This window comes from Aulonocara sp. 'chitande type north' Nkhata Bay, linkage group LG10, assembly GCF_057382095.1.
Source record: "Aulonocara sp. 'chitande type north' Nkhata Bay isolate Kocher_YH1m ecotype deep benthic linkage group LG10, A_spYH_male_GT1.1, whole genome shotgun sequence".
Classification (NCBI taxonomy): domain Eukaryota; kingdom Metazoa; phylum Chordata; class Actinopteri; order Cichliformes; family Cichlidae; genus Aulonocara; species Aulonocara sp. 'chitande type north' Nkhata Bay.
Genome location: NC_141353.1, coordinates 9,644,630 through 9,663,395, shown reverse-complemented (window position 1 = coordinate 9,663,395; position 18,766 = coordinate 9,644,630). Strand labels below are relative to the sequence as shown.

General features: G+C 44.3%; 1 protein-coding gene across 1 annotated transcript; it reads left to right on the top strand.

Moving 5' to 3' along the window:
* Positions 1-4,441: 4,441 nt before the first annotated feature.
* LOC147320237 (odorant receptor 131-2-like) lies at positions 4,442-5,425 on the top strand. The gene has a single exon (XM_086307616.1). It carries the CDS (start codon positions 4,442-4,444, stop codon positions 5,423-5,425), a length of 984 nt encoding a protein of 327 aa, XP_086163742.1.
* The last annotated feature ends 13,341 nt before the right edge of the window (positions 5,426-18,766 follow it).

The window sequence follows — 18,766 nt, the reverse complement described above, 5'->3', positions numbered from 1 at the left end:
TGCTCATTTTGCACTACCACATGTAGCTAATGCTAGCCATTCTAAACTTTAGCACAGGAGAGGATAAGACTTATAAAGTTTAAGGAGCTTGCAAAGAAAAGCGTCTGGACTTCTTTAAGTTGCTTGAAGACGTTTCACCTCTCATCCGAGAAGCTTCTTCAGTTCTAAGGTCAAATGGTGGAGAGTCCCAGATATAAACCTAGTGGGAGTGACCCCCCACAGAGGGACAAAAGGACCCCTGATGATCCTCTAATCGCCTAAGACAAGATGTGAAACTGGGTGTGGGTCCCAATCAGCCAGAGTTTCAGGTGAGCTCATTGTGAAACCTGGCCCCACCTTATCATGCGAATTCCTGAGGTCAGATGGTCCAGGATGTGAGTGGGCATTAACGCGTCTGGGGAGGGATCTCAAAACTGGATTATAGATGGCAGAGAGTTGGTGTCATAAGCCCCGCCTCTGTTCAAAGATGGTCGCTCACAGTGGACATAGATGGCTTCTTTCACTCCTCTTTCAAACCATCTGTCCTCTCTGTCCAAAATGTGAACATTGGCATCCTCGAAAGAGTGTCCTTTATCCTTAAGTTGCAGATGGACTGCTGAGTCTTGTCCTGTGGAGGTGGCTCTCCTGTGTTCCTGTGGGAACATCTGTGCCGAGTATAACCTGGAAGTCCCGAGGTCAAAATGGGAGATGCCCCCAAGGGTGGTGGAGAATGACCGAGCTAAGATCCTGTGGGACTTCCAGATACAGACGGACAAAATGGTGGTGGCTAACCAACCGGACATAGTGGTGGTAGACAAACAGAAGAAGACGGCCGTAGTGATCGATGTAGCGGTTCCGAATGACAGCAACATCAGGAAGAAGGAACACGAGAAGAGAAATACCAAGGGCTCAGAGAAGAGCTCGAGAGGATGTGGAGGGTGAAGGTAACGGTGGTCCCCGTGGTAATCGGAGCACTAGGTGCGGTGACTCCCAAGCTAGGCGAGTGGCTCCAGCAGATCCCGGGAATAACATCAGAGATCTCTGTCCAGAAGAGCGCAGTCCTGGGAACAGCTAAGATACTGCGCAGGACCCTCAAGCTCCCAGCCCTCTGGTACAGGACCCGAGCTTGAAGGATAAACCGCCCGCAGGGGCGTGCTGGGTGGTTTTTTTTGTTTTTTTTAATATAAATTTTCAGTAACACTGGTGCAGCATAAAGAAACAAACAAACCAACAGAGACACACAAGAGGGAAAAAAAGAAGGCCACATATATGGGGAGAGTTCCAGAAAGGAACGGGGAAAAAGAATAGGGTAAATATGGCATATATGAGAGCATATGTGTGTGTGTGTGTGTATATATAAACAAACACCCAGCACGCCCCTGCGGGCGGTTTATCCTTCAAGCTCGGGTCCTCTACCAGAGGCCTGGGAGCTTGAGGGTCCTGCGCAGTATCTTAGCTGTTCCCAGGACTGCGCTCTTCTGGACAGAGATCTCTGATGTTATTCCCGGGATCTGCTGGAGCCACTCGCCTAGCTTGGGAGTCACCGCACCTAGTGCTCCGATTACCACGGGGACCACCATTACCTTCACCCTCCACATCCTCTCGAGCTCTTCTCTGAGCCCTTGGTATTTCTCCAGCTTCTCGTGTTCCTTCTTCCTGATATTGCTGTCATTCGGAACCGCTACGTCGATCACTACGGCCGTCTTCTTCTGTTTGTCTACCACCACTATGTCCGGTTGGTTAGCCACCACCATTTTGTCCGTCTGTATCTGGAAGTCCCACAGGATCTTAGCTCGGTCATTCTCCACCACCCTTGGGGGCATCTCCCATTTTGACCTCGGGACTTCCAGGTTATACTCGGCACAGATGTTCCTGTACACTATGCCGGCCACTTGGTTATGGCGTTCCATGTATGCCTTGCCATGCCATGTATGTATCTTGCACCCTGCTGTTATGTGCTGGATTGTCTCTGGGGCATCTTTACACAGCCTGCACCTGGGGTCTTGCCTGGTGTGATAGACCCCAGCCTCTATGGATCTTGTGCTCAGAGCTTGTTCTTGTGCTGCCATGATTAGTGCCTCTGTGCTGTCTTTCAGTCCAGCTTTGTCCAGCCACTGGTAGGATTTCTGGATATCAGCCACCTCCTCTATCTGCCGGTGGTACATACCGTGCAGGGGCCTGTCCTTCCATGATGGTTCCTCGTCTCCCTCCTCTTTCTTGGGTTTCTGCTGCCTGAGGTATTCACTGAGCACTCGGTCAGTTGGGGCCATCTTCCCAATGTATTCTTGGATGTTTGTTGTCTCATCCTGGACTGTGGTGCTGACACTCACCAGTCCCCGGCCCCCTTCCTTCCGCTTAGCGTACAGCCTCAGGGTGCTGGACTTGGGGTGAAACCCTCCATGCATGGTAAGGAGCTTTCTTGTTTTTATGTCAGTGGCTTCTATCTCCTCCTTTGGCCAGCCTATTACCCCAGCAGGGTACCTGATCACGGGCAGGGCGTACGTGTTGATGGCCCGGATCTTGTTCTTACCATTCAGCTGACTCCTCTGGACTTGCCTGACCCTCTGCAGGTACTTGGTGGTTGCAGCCTTTCTAGCGGCCTCTTCATGGTTCCCATTTGCCTGCGGGATCCCCAGGTACTTGTAACTGTCCTCTATGTCTGCAATGTTGCCTTCTGGTAGTTCAATCCCCTCAGTTCTGACTACCTTCCCTCTCTTTGTTACCATCCGACTACACTTCTCCAGTCCGAACGACATTCCAATGTCATTGCTGTATAGCCTGGTAGTGTGGATCAGTGAATCGATGTCTCGTTCACTCTTGGCATACAGCTTGATGTCATCCATGTACAGGAGGTGGCTGACAACTGCTCCGTTCCGTAGTCGGTATCCGTAGCCAGTCTTGTTAATGATCTCACTGAGGGGGTTCAGGCCTATGCAGAACAGCAGTGGGGACAGAGCATCTCCTTGGTAGATCACGCACTTGATGGTGACTTGTGCTATGGGCTTGGAGTTGGCCTCTAGTGTTGTACGCCACATCCCCATTGAGTTCCTGATGAAGGCTCTTAGGGTCCCATTGATCTTGTACAATTCTAGGCATTCCAGTATCCAGCTGTGGGGCATTGAGTCATAGGCCTTCTTGTAATCAATCCAGGCAGTGCACAGGTTGGTCAGTCTGGTCTTGCAGTCTCGGCTGACTGTTCTGTCTACCAGTAGCTGGTGTTTTGCGCCTCTGGTATTCTTGCCAATCCCTTTCTGTGCCCCACTCATGTATTGACCCATGTGCCTGTTCATCTTAACCGATATGATGCCTGACAGGAGCTTCCATGTAGTACTGAGGCAGGTTATTGGTCGGTAGTTGGAGGGGACCGGTCCCTTCTTGGGGTCCTTGGGGATCAGGACCGTCCGACCTTCGGTTAGCCATTCCGGGTGTCTCTCGTTAACTAGCAGCTGGTTCATTTGTGCTGCCAGACGCTCGTGGAGTGCAGTCAGCTTCTTTAGCCAGTAGGCGTGAACCATGTCGGGCCCTGGTGCTGTCCAACTCTTCATACTGGAGACCCTTTCTTGGATATCTGCCACTGTGATGGTTACGGGACCCTATCTCTCTGGTGTACCTCCTCAAGCGGCTGGCCAAGGCTGTGAGCCTTTGCTTGGCAGTTTCCAAGGCCTCAGGTATGGACAGCTTGCTGTATTTCTTATGCACCTTCTTTGTCGCACCTTTCTGCAACTCCGTTAGTTGGCTAACCTCCCTCCGTGCTACTTTGATCTTGCCCTCTAGCCTCCTTCTCCATGGAGGGTACTGCCCCTTGTGGCTGTTCAACTTGTAGCCAAGCATCTCACTGATCACTGCTGCCGTATTGTATATCAGCTTGTTAGTGTCGGTAATCGTGGTTGTAGGTATCGTCCGTAGTGCTGCATTAACATCATCTAGCAGACCTTCTGAGGGTACTTCACGTAATCTTGGTAACCGGCTATGGGGGATCCAGGTTTCAAGCTTGGCCATGATCCTATTTTTCAGGTCAGTTCCTCTCGCACTCAACGATCCTTCTCCTATCGCACTTGGCTATGTACCCAATCTCGGGTGGGGGTGAAGAAAATGCTTTAAACAATATGGAATCAACTTAACAGGCTATTAATATATTACTACTATACTATAATCTTCACGTCATCATGTCCCTGGCGCGAGGAGGGGGGTTGTAAGGAAACTGGAAAAAAATAATGCAGACATGTGATAGTCACATGAAAAGGTGTGACTACAGAGCGTATATACACAATGTGTGGGTAAGAAAATCTTGCTGTCCAGTGCCGTTTAGCTGAAAGCAGCCACAGCCCTCTAACCTATTAATTTCCTGCAGGAGGAGGATGACCTGAAAAGAGCTCTGTGGATCTTTCTGTTTTAAATGTTGGAATACTTTTTTGTGTTTTATTTCCACTGAAGATGTTAAAAACTGAATTTCTTTATTGAAATGTTACTTGCAAATCTGTCTCTGACCAATGTTACTGCTAACCAGCAGTATCAAGGGGTTTTGGAAAGAGTTTTATTTTCCACTCTGACTACACTGCCATGTTGTTTATTTCTCTGCATTAATGGAATCATGCTTTTTACTTTAAGGAGCAAAGCTTTGTTCTGTGAGACGTCGCGATACATTCTCCTGTATAACCTTCTGTTTGCAGACACAGTACAGATGGCACTGAGTCAGTTATTGTATATTATTGCCGCTTGTAGGATAACACTAACATATCCTGTATGTGGTTTTCTCACCATGCTTGCCAATCTTACAACTGTGGTCTCTCCTGTCACGCTGGTGGTGATGTCTCTGGAGAGATATGTTGCTGTGTGCTACCCACTGAGGCATGCTAGCATCATCACTATCACCAACACAGGTGTGGCCATCATTGTGATCTGGGCCATCGGTTCACTAAATATCTTGACTCGAGTTCTTCTGCTGTTAGAGTTTCCTTTTGGAGCCCTTGATAGTCTGCAGATGAAAGACTTTTGCTCTGTAATAGCAATGTCTGGTGGGTCTATGTCTGATGATTACGACAAAGCCTTCACATGTGCTCTGTTTATTTCAGCAAGTGTGGCAATCACATGCTCTTATATCGGTGTTATAGTAGCAGCCAGGTCGGCCTCCACAGATAAAGCTTCAGCCCGTAAGGCTTGTAACACACTGCTGCTACATCTGGTGCAGCTGGGTCTCAGTCTTTCTTCAACCATTTGTAACCCACTACTCACAGCACTTGCAAGAGTTTTAACAAGGATAGTGTTTGTGCGCATCCAGATTGTTTTTTATGTTTGTATTTTCCTTTTCCCCAGATGTCTGAGTTCACTGATTTATGGTATCAGAGATCAAAGCATCAGACCTGTGTTCATATATTATCTTTGCTGTCGACTGAAATACTCAGTCATACAGCCAAGACTGAAGGCTGCGATCAAAGTAGAGTGTTAGTCAGAGTATACACCACGCTTACAAGCATACAAACCTCAAAGTACCGTACTGCAATTCTGGATAACTCCTGTTTCTGACTTGACTTTTGAATTTTTATTTAAAACCATACCGTTGTCAAATGACACACGTGAGGAATTGTTTGCTGCAGTTTACTAAAGGAACATAATTCTTTATAATTCTCTCAAATGATTACATGCTTTGGTAAAACAGGAAAGAGCGTCACATTTGTGTAACCCCGTAATCTGTGTACAGCCACTCTATCTCAAGCACTGCTCAGGCAAAGAAATTGCAGCAATTTTTAATTAGATGTAATTGGCCTACATCTGTCCTACTTCTAAACCTGCAGTTTAGCCTTGGAATTACTGCAGGTGTCCTAGAGGGTTTTCTTTCAGTTCCAAGTTCTGCAAATAAATTCAGCACTTTGGAAAACTAAAGGTGCTTTGTGTTGGTAAAGTTGTTCTCTGCTATCAGTCTTAAATAATTTGGTGAATTTTCAATCAACAAAACGTCTTAAATAGTTTGATCACAGACTTTTTGTATATAGTATGGTATTCACCCCATTACATAAATCGCCTTGAGGTGACTTTTGTGACTTTGTGATATATATATAGCTGTACTTTGCTTATTTACAGCTGCCAAAATGGCATAGATTATAGCGGCAACATGAGAGCATACCTTAAATAACCCAGCCTTACAGGTCTGCAGTTGAAAGCTTTTATTCAGGCAGCAGTGTGAGGTGAAGGATTCTCTGCAAGATACATGTAGATGTCACCAAACAGGGGCTGTGGGACAGTTGCTGGGGGAGAATATGGATCACGAGTCCCCAAAATGTGTAGTTTCTCCTTGTATCGTAGCTTTTTTTCCATGAACAGATGATCTGAGTGGTCTTGATTTGGGACAGGTGAGATTTTTATTCTACTGGACAGTCCATGTGTGAGTCAGTCATGTGACTGAAAACTATGGATTCAAAATTGAAAAACAAAACAAAAACAAAAAAACAATGAGAGAAAGGTTGCTGCCATTGGATGAGGTGGGAAATTAAGTTATAATGTGCTAACTTTGCTTAACATATGTTCACATTAAATAATGATGCTTCGTCAATGCATGAGATGACTGTTGCTGTGGTTTGGTGCTATATAAAAAAAACTTTATTTAGGGCTGGGCGATATGGCCTAAAATCAATATCACGATAAATAGAGCAGTTAACCTCGATAACGATAAATGGACGATAACCCCCCCAAGTGCCAAAAAAAACAAACTTTTTTTTTTTTTTTCATTTGATGGGGCTGTGGCAGGCAGCATAATTCCTCCAGTTATTTTGATAATATTATTCCCCCTAGACCTATTCATTGCAATTATATTATTACCACTTTAAAGGACTGTAAAATGTCACTGAAAATAAATGAAGACAATAGTAGTAAGTACTTTTAGTGGTTAAGATTTATTAACTGAACAAAATAAAAAGTGTAGGATACAATATGTAACCATGCTCTCTAAAAAATGTATATCCCTTGTAAACAAAATAGTTTAATAATAAATATGTTTCACATTGGCTATTCAGAAAGTAAACAATGATTGTGCAAATGTAATGCCATCATGGACAAAGGCCTATCTCTGCTAAGGCCTTGAGGTACTAGAACTTGTAAACAAATAATGTCACAAACACAAATGTCAATTGAACACAGAAAAAACTATAATAAATACTAAGCACTGCCATGTGACTAGTGAAAACTATAAACTCTTAAACAAAAACTTGTGCTGCAGGTGGTGGAAGAGGTTGGTTGTGTTACCTTGACTTGACGCAACAGTCTTTTTGCAGAGTTTACATTTAACAATTTTTTGATCAATATCATCCTTGTTGAATCCAAAATGTTGCCAAACGATTGATGATGCATTTTTTTTGTTAACAAGCGTCTCCTCTTCCTCCTCCACCATCTCTACCTCCGTCGCTGCTGCTTCAACATTTAAATCGTCCTCCATTTGTTCACCCGTGTCTCGTCTTGTTATGCTGGGCTCACACTGTGCGATTTTTGGCCCATTTTGAGCCGATTTTTGAGTCGTGCGACCGTTTTGGCGATCGGCCCGATTTTGGCCTTCATCTGCGTCATGCATCGTATAGTATACGTGGGGTAACGAGAAGCGATTGACACCTCACGACGAGCTCTCGATCATCAATCGCTTGGTCGCGAGGATTCACGACCGTCGTGAGGGTGTCACCGCAGTTTGTCACACTGCGCACGCGCAAACACAAATGTCAGCGAAAAAGACGGAGCAGCACGACAGTGCAGCGTGTGATCTGGACACAAGCGACGGAGGCACAACTTGTAGAACTTTGGAAAGCTCATCCGAGCCTTTTCGATGTGGCCTCACAAAATGATCACGACCACAACAACCGTGAAAATAGTTGGATTTACATGCTGCTCAATCACAGCTGCCTGATCATGTTTTTCATTAGCAATTTAGCAAAGTTGATGGTGGTGGTGTGTCTGTGTGAGTGAAAGACAGAGAGAGAGCGAGCGACAGAATTTCTGTTATAACCTTCATTTTATGGACGCACAGTGTGAGCACTCGGGTCGCATCAGAGCATCGGGCCGTATAGTGTGAGACCCTGCATCGTGACCTATGAACTTCTAACCCCTGCGAGTCAACCATGCAGTTTGAGCAGGAGCTGAATCGCGCGACTGAAAAAATCGCACAGTGTCTGCCCAGCTTAACAGGTAGTAGAGTCATGTGACTCCACCCCGTCAAGTCTGTAACGTAGCACAGCGTCTTAAAGGGACATGAACATCGCCAACCTGCACATGCCTTTTCTTTTTTTAAAATATCGAATTTACCGACATGGGCAAAATGACGTCGATGAGAGTCATAAATTTCAGTAACGATAAATTTTTGATATATCGCCCAGCCCTAACTTTATTACATTTACAACATTACAATAATGTTACCTATTAGATTTCAATAATGTATCCACCATCTGAGTTACAGCACAGTCCTTTTCTAAAGTTTTCTACAGTTTCCATATCTTCTCTCTCTGCTTATATAAGCTTATATTATGAAATATGTGATGAATAGGACAGAAAATAGAAATTATGATACTCATTACATGAGTTTTAAAACAATCATTTGTCATTCTTATTTCTTTTTAAGTTCTCCCTGTTACCAAAGAACTTGCTCAAAGGGGGTCATACAGCTGTTGGTCTCTTTACGTTTTCTTTTTTTTTTTTTTTTTTTTTTTCTTGCCTGTCCCGTTTGGCTCTTTTGCCATCAGAATTGTTGTCTAAAGGCAAAGAAAGATGCCCACTTTACCAAACTGACCATCCCAGCCTTGCCGTAATGGTCTATTTGATTCACCTTTTATTGTTTATTTTATTTTCATTTGCTGAACACGGGACAGACTTGACTGGGGGAAAGAAGGGGAGAAAGAAAGAGGGAAAGAAAAACAGCTGAGGAGAGGGACGGGGGAGAAGGGCAAAAAACAAAAACCAACAGAACAAGCAGAAAAAAAATGCATATATCAATCACCTGGATCACCTGCTGAGAAAGAAAAAAGAAAACAAGCAGAAGAGAACGAGAGTAATAGAATAAACAACATCACAATATAACAGTAAATACTAAATATTAAACATTATTGTGCAGCACATAAGATCGACAGAACACAGTGTGCTTTGAGGTAGGAGCCAAAAAGGGTGTAGTTTGTGGGTGTGATCACCCGTGTGTACACCTGTGAGCATGGATGCGCTTGTTTTTTTAAAAGGTTCCTTCATGTAATGATCTGCTAGAGGGTGTGGGGGGGCCACAGCCCCGTCCTCCAGGGCATGAAGCAGGTATGGAGGAGATCAAAACTCCAGACATCCAGAGGCCCCCAGAACACAAGAGACCAAGGAAGACCAACAGAGGGGCAGCCGCGCCACTGTCCCAGAAAGAGCTGAGGAGAGTCCCGTCTTTTTACGTTTTCACTGTATCATTGTCAGGCCTTTACCTTACAATATGAATTGCCTTGAGCCAACTGTTGTTGTCATTTGGTACTGCCTAAATAAAACTGAGTGGGGGTGTCCAATCCCAGGCCTCGAGAGCTACAATTCTGCAGCTTTAAGATGCATCCCTACTCCAACACAGCTGAATCAAATTATCTCTTCAGCATGCCATCAAGTTTGGCAAAGGCCTGATAACAAGCCATTCATTTGATTCAGGTGAGTTGGAACAAGGATACATCTAAAAGCTGCAGGAAGGTAGCTCTTGAGGACTGGGATTGGACAACCCTGTCCTATAGAAACTCATTCCCATCACAAAGTACACACTCTACTCTTTTTCAAATGAGAACCATGGCCTCAGACCCAGAGGTGCCAATTCCTATTCCAGCTGCTTTACATTGGCTTAAAATTGCCCTAGATAAAACTGGAGGTCATGCTTAAGAAAGTCAACAACCCCTGCAAAAAGCAGAGACAAAATCCTGAGGTCGCAAAGCTAAACACCATTTACCCCTGGGCCGGATTCTAGACAAGGAAATAATTAACAGAATGACAATCACAATGGGACAGCACTGGCAGATACCCACCAGGAATGAATCTGACTTATTGCCAGCAATGCAAACTAAGGTCTCATTGTGGTTCTCTAGGGAGCTAATAACCTAAAACAGCTTTAATACCCAATATTTCCAAAAGCAGAGGTGGGACCAAGTCATTGTTTTGCAAGTCTCAAGTAAGTCTCAAGTCTTTATCCTCAAGTCTCAAGTCAAGTCTCAAGTAATGTCAGGCAAGTCAGAGTCGAGTCTCAAGTCACTGGTGTAAAAGTCCGAGTCAAGTCACAAGTCTGAAACTTTGAATTTCAAGTCCTTTCGAGTCTTTAAAAAAAACAAACGAAAAAATAATGTTGCAGTTATGCTAAATGTAAATATTAGACCATGTAATTTTAAAATCTGTGTTTTTCTCAACACATGACAAAATAGTGAACTTAGAAAATATACACAAATTGTGAAATTGCACCTCTTTAAAATGCAGCTCAATTAAACCTAGCTCCAAGAATAATTTTCACCGACAGTTCTGAGATAAGCTGCATGTTATTCTTGGATGCGGTTGTAGGACCAGCTTTAAAATCGCATGACAAAAATATCATACACATTAAAAAAAACTGTATCACCAACGTAGCCTGGACAACATTTGCTAGTTAGATGAAGTCAGCTATCTCATTGTAACATATTTATATGCATATTTATAATCATACGGTTCTTGGAGTGAGTGCATACACTCATGAAGTTTAGTAACTTCAGGTCACTGCAACAAGCCCAGGTACAGTTTACCGACGGATGGGTGCAGGACCTTGAAATGCACCGTGTAGAACGAAAGACCATCGTACGTATCATAAGTTTACCAGTCTCACAAATCGTCGTCATAAATACATAATCGTACTGGGCAATTAGTGATACAAAAAACCTGTTTTATCCTGTGAATAAAAGTATATGTTTTTGTCAATGTACCATAATAACAGAAGCGAAACACAATATTGTGTCAGGACAATTCACTATTTATGCACAATAAATAAAGGAGCATAGCGCGACAATTTCTGTTCAGCGCCAGACTTGCTTGTAACCTATATCACCAATTATGTTAAGAAAAATGACGCATTAACTACAACAGCAGACTGACCTTCGTGTAAATGCTTGGAGCAGACTAACCTGTGAGCTGGAGGGTTCTGGGACGTTATATTTGGTCTTTGAATGGCTGCAATCCAGACCATCCGTCGCCTCTTTGTTACTTCGGAAACATGGCTCGAACAATTTCTCTTCAACGACGTAATCCGATAACAACCGATCTCTTTACCCGTCGGCTTCCCGTGGCTGTCATGCGACCGGCTATTGCAGTTAATGATACAACAGCTTCTTGACATTTTTGTGTTTCTTTTTATCGCTGTGTGACTGATTTTAATTGAAAGCCTGCGTGCGCTAGTACCGCTTGCCACGAGTTCCCAGAATCCTTTGCGGTTCTACCCGTGAATGACGTCACATTTTCAATCTCTATATAATATGCATGTTAAATTTTATATTTGGGGTAAAATATCAAGTCTTTTCAAGTAAACCGGTTCAAGTCCAATTCAAGTCCCAAGTCATTGGTGTAAAAGTCCAAGTCAAGTCACAAGTCTTAGAACATTTTTTCAAGTCAAGTCTAAAGTCATAAAATTAATGACTCGAGTCTGACTCGAGTCCAAGTCATGTGACTCGAGTCCACACCTCTGCTATAAGCAACAGTGGCTGAGGTTTTTGCACCAGTGAAACGGTATTCATTCATCTTGCTCCCTAAACTTTGTTTACTACCATCTAACACAACCAGGTTAATCAGCAAGCATCCAGTGAGTTTTCTGTTTGATGTTTGTACAGCATTTAATTTTCAGATGTGTGAAAATTAATATACAACTTTTATGTTCCCCTCTGGGGTTCAAGGTATAATTGGCCATTTTTGACTACTTTTGATTTTACCTATGTAGCTCACATTTAAAAACTATTTACCTTGCCTTGTTTGGTATCATTCTCTTCTTCACAACCTCACCATATTAGCACAATTGATCTAAATTCAGACAAAAAACATAAAATCAGAGTAGAAAAAAGTTAAATTTTTTACTGTAAAAACCACGAACATAACTTGAAACGTAAATGGAATTTGTAAGTTTAAAAAATGCACCAGTTTTGCAAACAACAAAGTTATAAACTGTTTACCTAAAAATGCAGCCAAGGAGGTTTTTTATACAACCATTTCAAACTATTTCAAATTCAAATTTTATTTGTCACGTACACAGTCATACACAGTACGATATGTAGTGAAATGCTTGGAAAAAAAAAAATTGTCTCCACGGTATCATCCGCTAGTTTCCCGATGAATCCCACAACCGCTTCCATAAACACGTTGACGTCATCGTCGGAGCTGTTTCTGAACATGCCCCAGTCTGCGTCATCGAGTGCGTCCTGTAACGCGGCCACCGATTGATCCGTCCAGCGCGCGACCTTCCTCTGAACCGGAACTTCCTGTTTCAGCCTTTGTTTGTATTTTGGCATGAGGAAGATGGCGGCGTGATCAGATTTGCCAAACGGGGGGCGGGATTGTGCCTTGTAGCCGTCCTTGACCGTAGTGTAGCAGTGGTCCAGTGTCCTTTCACCCCTGGTGGGGCAGGTGATGTGTTGATAAAAGTTCGGCGCTGCGCGTTTGAGGTTGGCGCTATTAAAGTCCCCCGTCACAATAAGCGCAGCGTCCCGGTGTTGTGTCTGGTGCTGTGTGAGTGCCTCATGCAGCTCGCATAAGGCGGTGACCGTGTCCGCTTGTGGTGGAATATAAACGGCACTTACAATGACCGATGTAAATTCCCGAGGTAGATAAAAAGGACGACACATGATGGACAGTAGTTCCAGATTTGGTGTGCAGGAGCGTGTGAGAGGAACAACGTTCGCACTGTTGCACCAGTTGTTGTTCACCATTAAACACACGCCGCCTCCCCTTGACTTCCCCGAGTCCCGTGTCCTGTCCATGCGGTGAACCGAGAAGAACTCGGCCGGCTGGATGGCGTGGTCCGGCACCGCTGGGTTCAGCCATGTCTCGGTGAAGCAGAGGAGATTGCAGTCCCGAATGTCTCTCTGGAACTTTATCCTGGCCCTGAGGTCGTCAAGCTTGTTCTCCAGTGACTGGACGTTGGCGAGCAGGATGCTAGGCAGAGGTGTGCGGTGTGCACGAGCTCTCAGCCTGTTCCTGACGCCGGCACGCTTCCCTCTAGGCCGCCGCCGCTTCCCTTTGTTCTCCCTCGAGATCTCACTCGGCCAGCTCGGATCCGGAGTTAAAAACTTCGAATTGTGAGTACATTGTATACCAATAGAAACAAGAGTGTCACTGTCATACCTAATGTACCCAATGGTGATGATTTTGCCGATTTAGAAACGCTGAAAACTAACTTAAAAAACAAAGACAAAGAAAAAGTGGTCGGAGCAGTCGTGACGGCAGCCGACCTCACCGGCGCCATCTTTATTATTTACAGAACAATTGCGTGTTCTGCATCAGATAAGAAGGCACACAAATTATTTGTGCCACTCCAAAAAAAAAAAAAAAAAAAAGAGTTTCTGTTCCCTATAAGACAGAGGAAGACATCACAGGCCTGAACCCTGCAGGTCTACACAACAGGAGGTGTATCACTTCTCCTGTTTTCCACCTGGAGACAGTCCGTTCTCACTCCTGAGGTATAACACCCTTACGATTTGTCATGTCCTGCGGCATTAACGAGGAACGCAAAAGGTGACCTTCGGCATTCTTATGGTAGGTGCTGGGTTATGTGTGAAATACAGTAAAATGACGGTGCCACAGTAAACACGTTCAAGCCATGTATTCCAGCCCTAACCATATCCCTGACCTTATTATATTACATTACATAGTGTTTTCCAAAGCAATTTAAGGAAAATGAACAACATGTGTGGGTTGATTCCAAACGGTTCTCATGTTTCCTCATTTTTCCGATCTCATCATTTAGGAACATGTTGGGTGCCTGGAAGCATAACATGTTGACGATTTGTCACCTAGCGCAAAATATGACGTCTCAGGAGTGAGAATGTGTTGTATTTACAGTGCAGTCAATCAGAATCAGCATACTTTCTAAATCATAATATGTTCCAGATTTAAGAAATAGCACTAATATATACAAATCGCTCAATAATAAATATCAAGGATTAATATAGGTGATTATAAATAAATATCAAGAATGTTGACAGGAATATTACAAAGTAGAAAAGAGTGCGTGCAAAAGGGTGTAATTATTGCAATGTATACAGTGTGTTAGATGGAGGAGTTGTACAGAGGGATGGCCACAGGCAGGAAAGATTTCCTGTGTCATTCGGTGGTGCTTCTTGGTAATCTCAATCTCTCACTGAACGAGCTCCTGTGACTAGCCAGGAGGAATTATCCAACATTGTCTTTATCTTGGACAACATCCGCCTCTCCGACATCGCCTTAAGAGAGACCAGCTCCATCCTCACAACATTACTGGCCTTGCAGATCAGTTTATTGAGTCTGTTGGCAATCCTCAACCTGCTTCCCCAGCATGCAACAGCATAGAGGATCGCACTGGCCACCACAGACTCATAGAAAATCCTCAGCATTTTCTGGCAGATGTTGAAGGACCTCAGTCGCCTCAGAAAATAGAGACGACTCTGGCCCTTCCTGAAATGTGCAGTGGTGTTTTTAACCCAGTCCAGTTTATTATCTATGTGTACTCTGAGGTACAGCGGTTTGCAAAAGTATTCGGCCTCCTTGAACTTTCCCACATTTTGTCTCATTACAGCCACAAACATGAATCAATGTTATTGGAATTCCAGGTGAAAGACCAACACAAAGTGGTGCACACGTGAGAAGTGGAACAAAAGTCAGACTTGATTCCAAACATTTTTTACAAATAAATAACTGCAAAGTGTATGTACAGTCATCCACAATGTCAACACTGACCCCCTGGATTGAAACAGGGGTCAAGTGTTTCCTGGTCTTCCTGAAGTCCACGATCAGTTCCTTGGTCTTTGCCACGTTGAGCTGCAGATGATTCTGCTCACACCACGTGACAAAGGAGTCGATCACAGCCCGGTACTCTGTCTCATCATCCCTGCTGATGCATCCAACCACCGCAGAGTCATCAGAAAACTTCTGAAGATGGAGGCCTCTGTGCAGTGGCTGAAGTCTGTGGTGTAGAGGGTGAAGAGGAAGGGGGAGAGGACAGTCCCCTGTGTTGCTGATCACCTTGTCAGACACACAATGTGGAAGACACACATATTATGGTCTTCCTGTCATCCAATCCAGGACACCAAAGAAGCATCGACCTGCATCGCTGTTATCTTATCACCCAGGAGGGTCGGCCTGATGATGTTGAATGCACTTGAAAAGGTAAAAAACATGACCCTCACAGTGCTCGCCGATGATGGCATCCTCAGCTCCAAGGCAGGGCTGGTAAACAAACTGAAGGGGATCCTGCCGGAAAGTAATTAAAACTTTCCTTCAATCATGGCTTGGTAGGTGCATGACATGCAGGTAGTGCATGTCATGCAGACGGTGGCTTGGCAGCATGTGTACGTGCAGGTAGTGCAGAACATGGATTGGCAGGACGTGGATGTACAGGCCCTGATGGTGTGTAGACCCTCCGGCTTGGGCAGAGCAGGTCCAGACAGCGTGCAGACCTCTGGCTCAGGTGTGGCAGGACTAAGTGTTCCTGGGCCACACAGTACAACAACCTCTGGTTGAGACATGGGTGGGCCAGATGGCGCACTGACCTGTTGATGAGATCGCAACAGGCTCTGGTTGCTCTGGCTGGGGCTGCCAAGGGTTCACAACTGGCTCCAGTCCTTGGTGCCACTTGGGCTCAGGTGGAGTTGGACCCACTGGCTTGGTAACTATAGCAGGTGGCAGCATGGAGGCAATGGCAGGTGGTGGGGAGGCTGAAGGAGAATGGGCAGGCTGAACACCCAGCTGCCAAAGTAGGATACTGGATGGGCTCTCCTGAGACTTCAGCAGATGTGGAAGGATGCTGGACAGGCTCACCTGTGCTACAACCATTGTGTAGTGCGTAGTGCCGATGTGGGACAGTTTCCAATTTCATTGTACTATTGTACCAGGTATGACTGAGCAATGACAGTAAAGAGGTATCTTTTATGTCTTATACAGTTTCACTGCTATGCGAATAACACCCAACTTTATCTGACTATGAACCAGTCTCGGCAGATGACTGCCCCTCCCTGAGTCAGGCTCTGCCAGATGTTTTTTCCTGATAAGACTGAGACTGTGGTGTTTAACAGTAAAATCCCTCGTGCACAACTCTGTGCTGCCCTGGGTTCCTTTGCTAGCTCTTCCTGTGACTATGTCAGTAACTTGGGTGTACTGCTGGATAGCTCGCTCAAACTCGATAAGCAAGTGTCTGCTGTAGTGAGATCTAGCTTCCACCAACTGCGCCTTAGGCATTATGGTCCACATGAGGACCTGGAGAAGCTTATTCACGCTTTTATGACCTCCAGGCTGGATTATTGTAACTCCTTGCACGACGGTCTTCCCTCTTCTCTTCTTCTTACACTGCAAACAGTCCAAAATGCAGCAGCCCGCCTCTTGACTGGTACCAGGAAATTTTGCCCTATTACTCCTGTTCTAGCTGGCTTGCATTGGCTGCCCATAAAGTACCGTATTCAATTTAAAATATTACTCCTTACATTCAAAACTATTAATAAATTAGCGCCAAGTTATCTTAGTGAACTTCTCAAGCCACATACTCCTGCTAGAACACTCAGATCTGCCACTCAACTACTTCTGACCCAGCCCAGATCTCGGCTGAAGTCCTGAGGTCACCATGCATTTGCTCCGGCTGCCCGGGACTGTGGAACACCCTTCCTCTCGACCTCCGCGCATCTCATTCTGTAGCACTGTTTAAATCACGACTAAAAACCCACTTATTCAATCTTGCGTTTCCCTCTAGTTAATATTTCTTTTATGATTTTATATGATGCACTTTTATGCTCATTTAATTCCTTGTTTGTTCTGCATCTGTTGCTTTCCTATGTGTCAGTGACAGCTACCTGCTTGCATACCTAGTACTTGCTTTGGTCCTATTTCTGTTATCTTCCTTTTATTCTCTATGTTACCTGTTAAGCACCTTGGTTTTTAAGTGTGCTTTGTAAATAAAGTTTATTATTATTATTATTTTTATTATTATTACTCCCTTAGGCAGTATTATTAGAAGGCATAGCATATATTTACACTGCTTCATTGCTAATTTATTTATTATTGTTAACAAGTTTCAACCTTTAAGATGCAAGTTAAGGAAGTTTTTAGGAAAGGCAGTGGAGATTAAAGTTTTCTCCAATCATATTGAACTTGTTTGTGCTTGTTAAATTTTGTCCCTACAGGGATACACATAACACTCCATTAAGATTAATGATGCCAACAGGATAATTCAGTATTTATCATTTGAATAATTAATGTGCTGAAATAAATAATCAAGGGACTGTTAAACCTCTGAGTATTTCATCAAACTAAAAACAAAGTTTACAAGAGAAAAAACATAATTATTTGGAAAGTTTACTCACAGCTCTTACTTCAAATAATTGTTCGTTTCCTTTGTTAATGCTGCTGTTTACAAAACTTTAGAATGAAACCTAAACCACTAACCTGACATCATTTAACAACACTGCATAAAATACCTTTTGGAACCTGTGGTATCCAAAATTTATGATAATAATGACAGCTTGTGTCATTGTATGTACTACATAGATAAATTAAAGCATGACCATCATGCATTTTAATTTATTCTTAAAAGGATAATATTTTGGACTAAAGGAAAGAATTATAAATTGGTCAATTTTGTAACTCTCAAAAACTGTCTCAGTTGAAACACTCTCTGTGAAGCTGGATTTAATATTTAGAAGTATTATTTAGAACATGTTTAGTCCCACCTTCTGCCAGCACAGAACATTGGCTCACTAGTGAAAGGACCCATAAGTCAGGGGAAAATAAGGACACTAAATGTATTGTTATTACTATCAGGAAGTCCTAAAAACTCCCTGAAAAACCTTCAGCTGATCCAAAATGCTGCAGCAAGAGTCCTGACAGGGACTAGAAAGAGAGAGCAGATTTCTCCTGTTTTGGCTTCCTGTTAAATCCAGAATTCAAAATTCTGCTCCTCACATACAAGGTCTTAAATAATCAGGCCCCATCTTATCTTAATGACCTTGTAGTACCAGCCACCTGCTCAACCACCAATTAAACCTCTACTGTCACTAGCACAGTCACTAGCTCAGACATCTGATCAGCCATCCGCGGTTTCCACGCTGCCATCTGGCAGCTTCCACTGAGAGATCAGGTGAGCTCATCCTGTAAAGGATTTTGTTTTGCTGCAGCCCAAGAGGCATCCAGTGCTAGCTGTGTGTCCTATGCAGCTCCAGCTAACTTCACCTCAGCCAGAGGTCTCCGCACTTGCTGGCCCTGCATCACCTTGGGGGCGAACGTGGCTCAAGAGTTGGGAGTTCGCCTTGTAATCGGACGGTTGCCGGTTCGAGCCCCGGCTCCGACAGTCTCGGTCGTTGTGTCCTTGGGCAAGACACTTCACCCGTTGCCTACTGGTGGTGGTCAGAGGGCCCGGTGGGGCCAGTGTCCGGCAGCCTCGCCTCTGTCAGTGCGCCCCAGGGCGGCTGTGGCTACAATGTAGCTTGCCATCACCAGTGTGTGAATGGGTGTGTGAATGGATATGTAAAGCGCTTTGGGGTCCTTAGGGACTAGTAAAGCGCTATATAAATACAGGCCATTTACCAATTACTTTCTGAGGGTTCTCAGAAAGAAAAACACCCCTGAGAAA

What these genes read in the sequence shown, in the direction of transcription:
- LOC147320237 (XM_086307616.1), top strand. Translation starts at nt 4,442, where the DNA reads ATGTTACTTGCAAATCTGTCTCTGACCAATGTTACTGCTAACCAGCAG.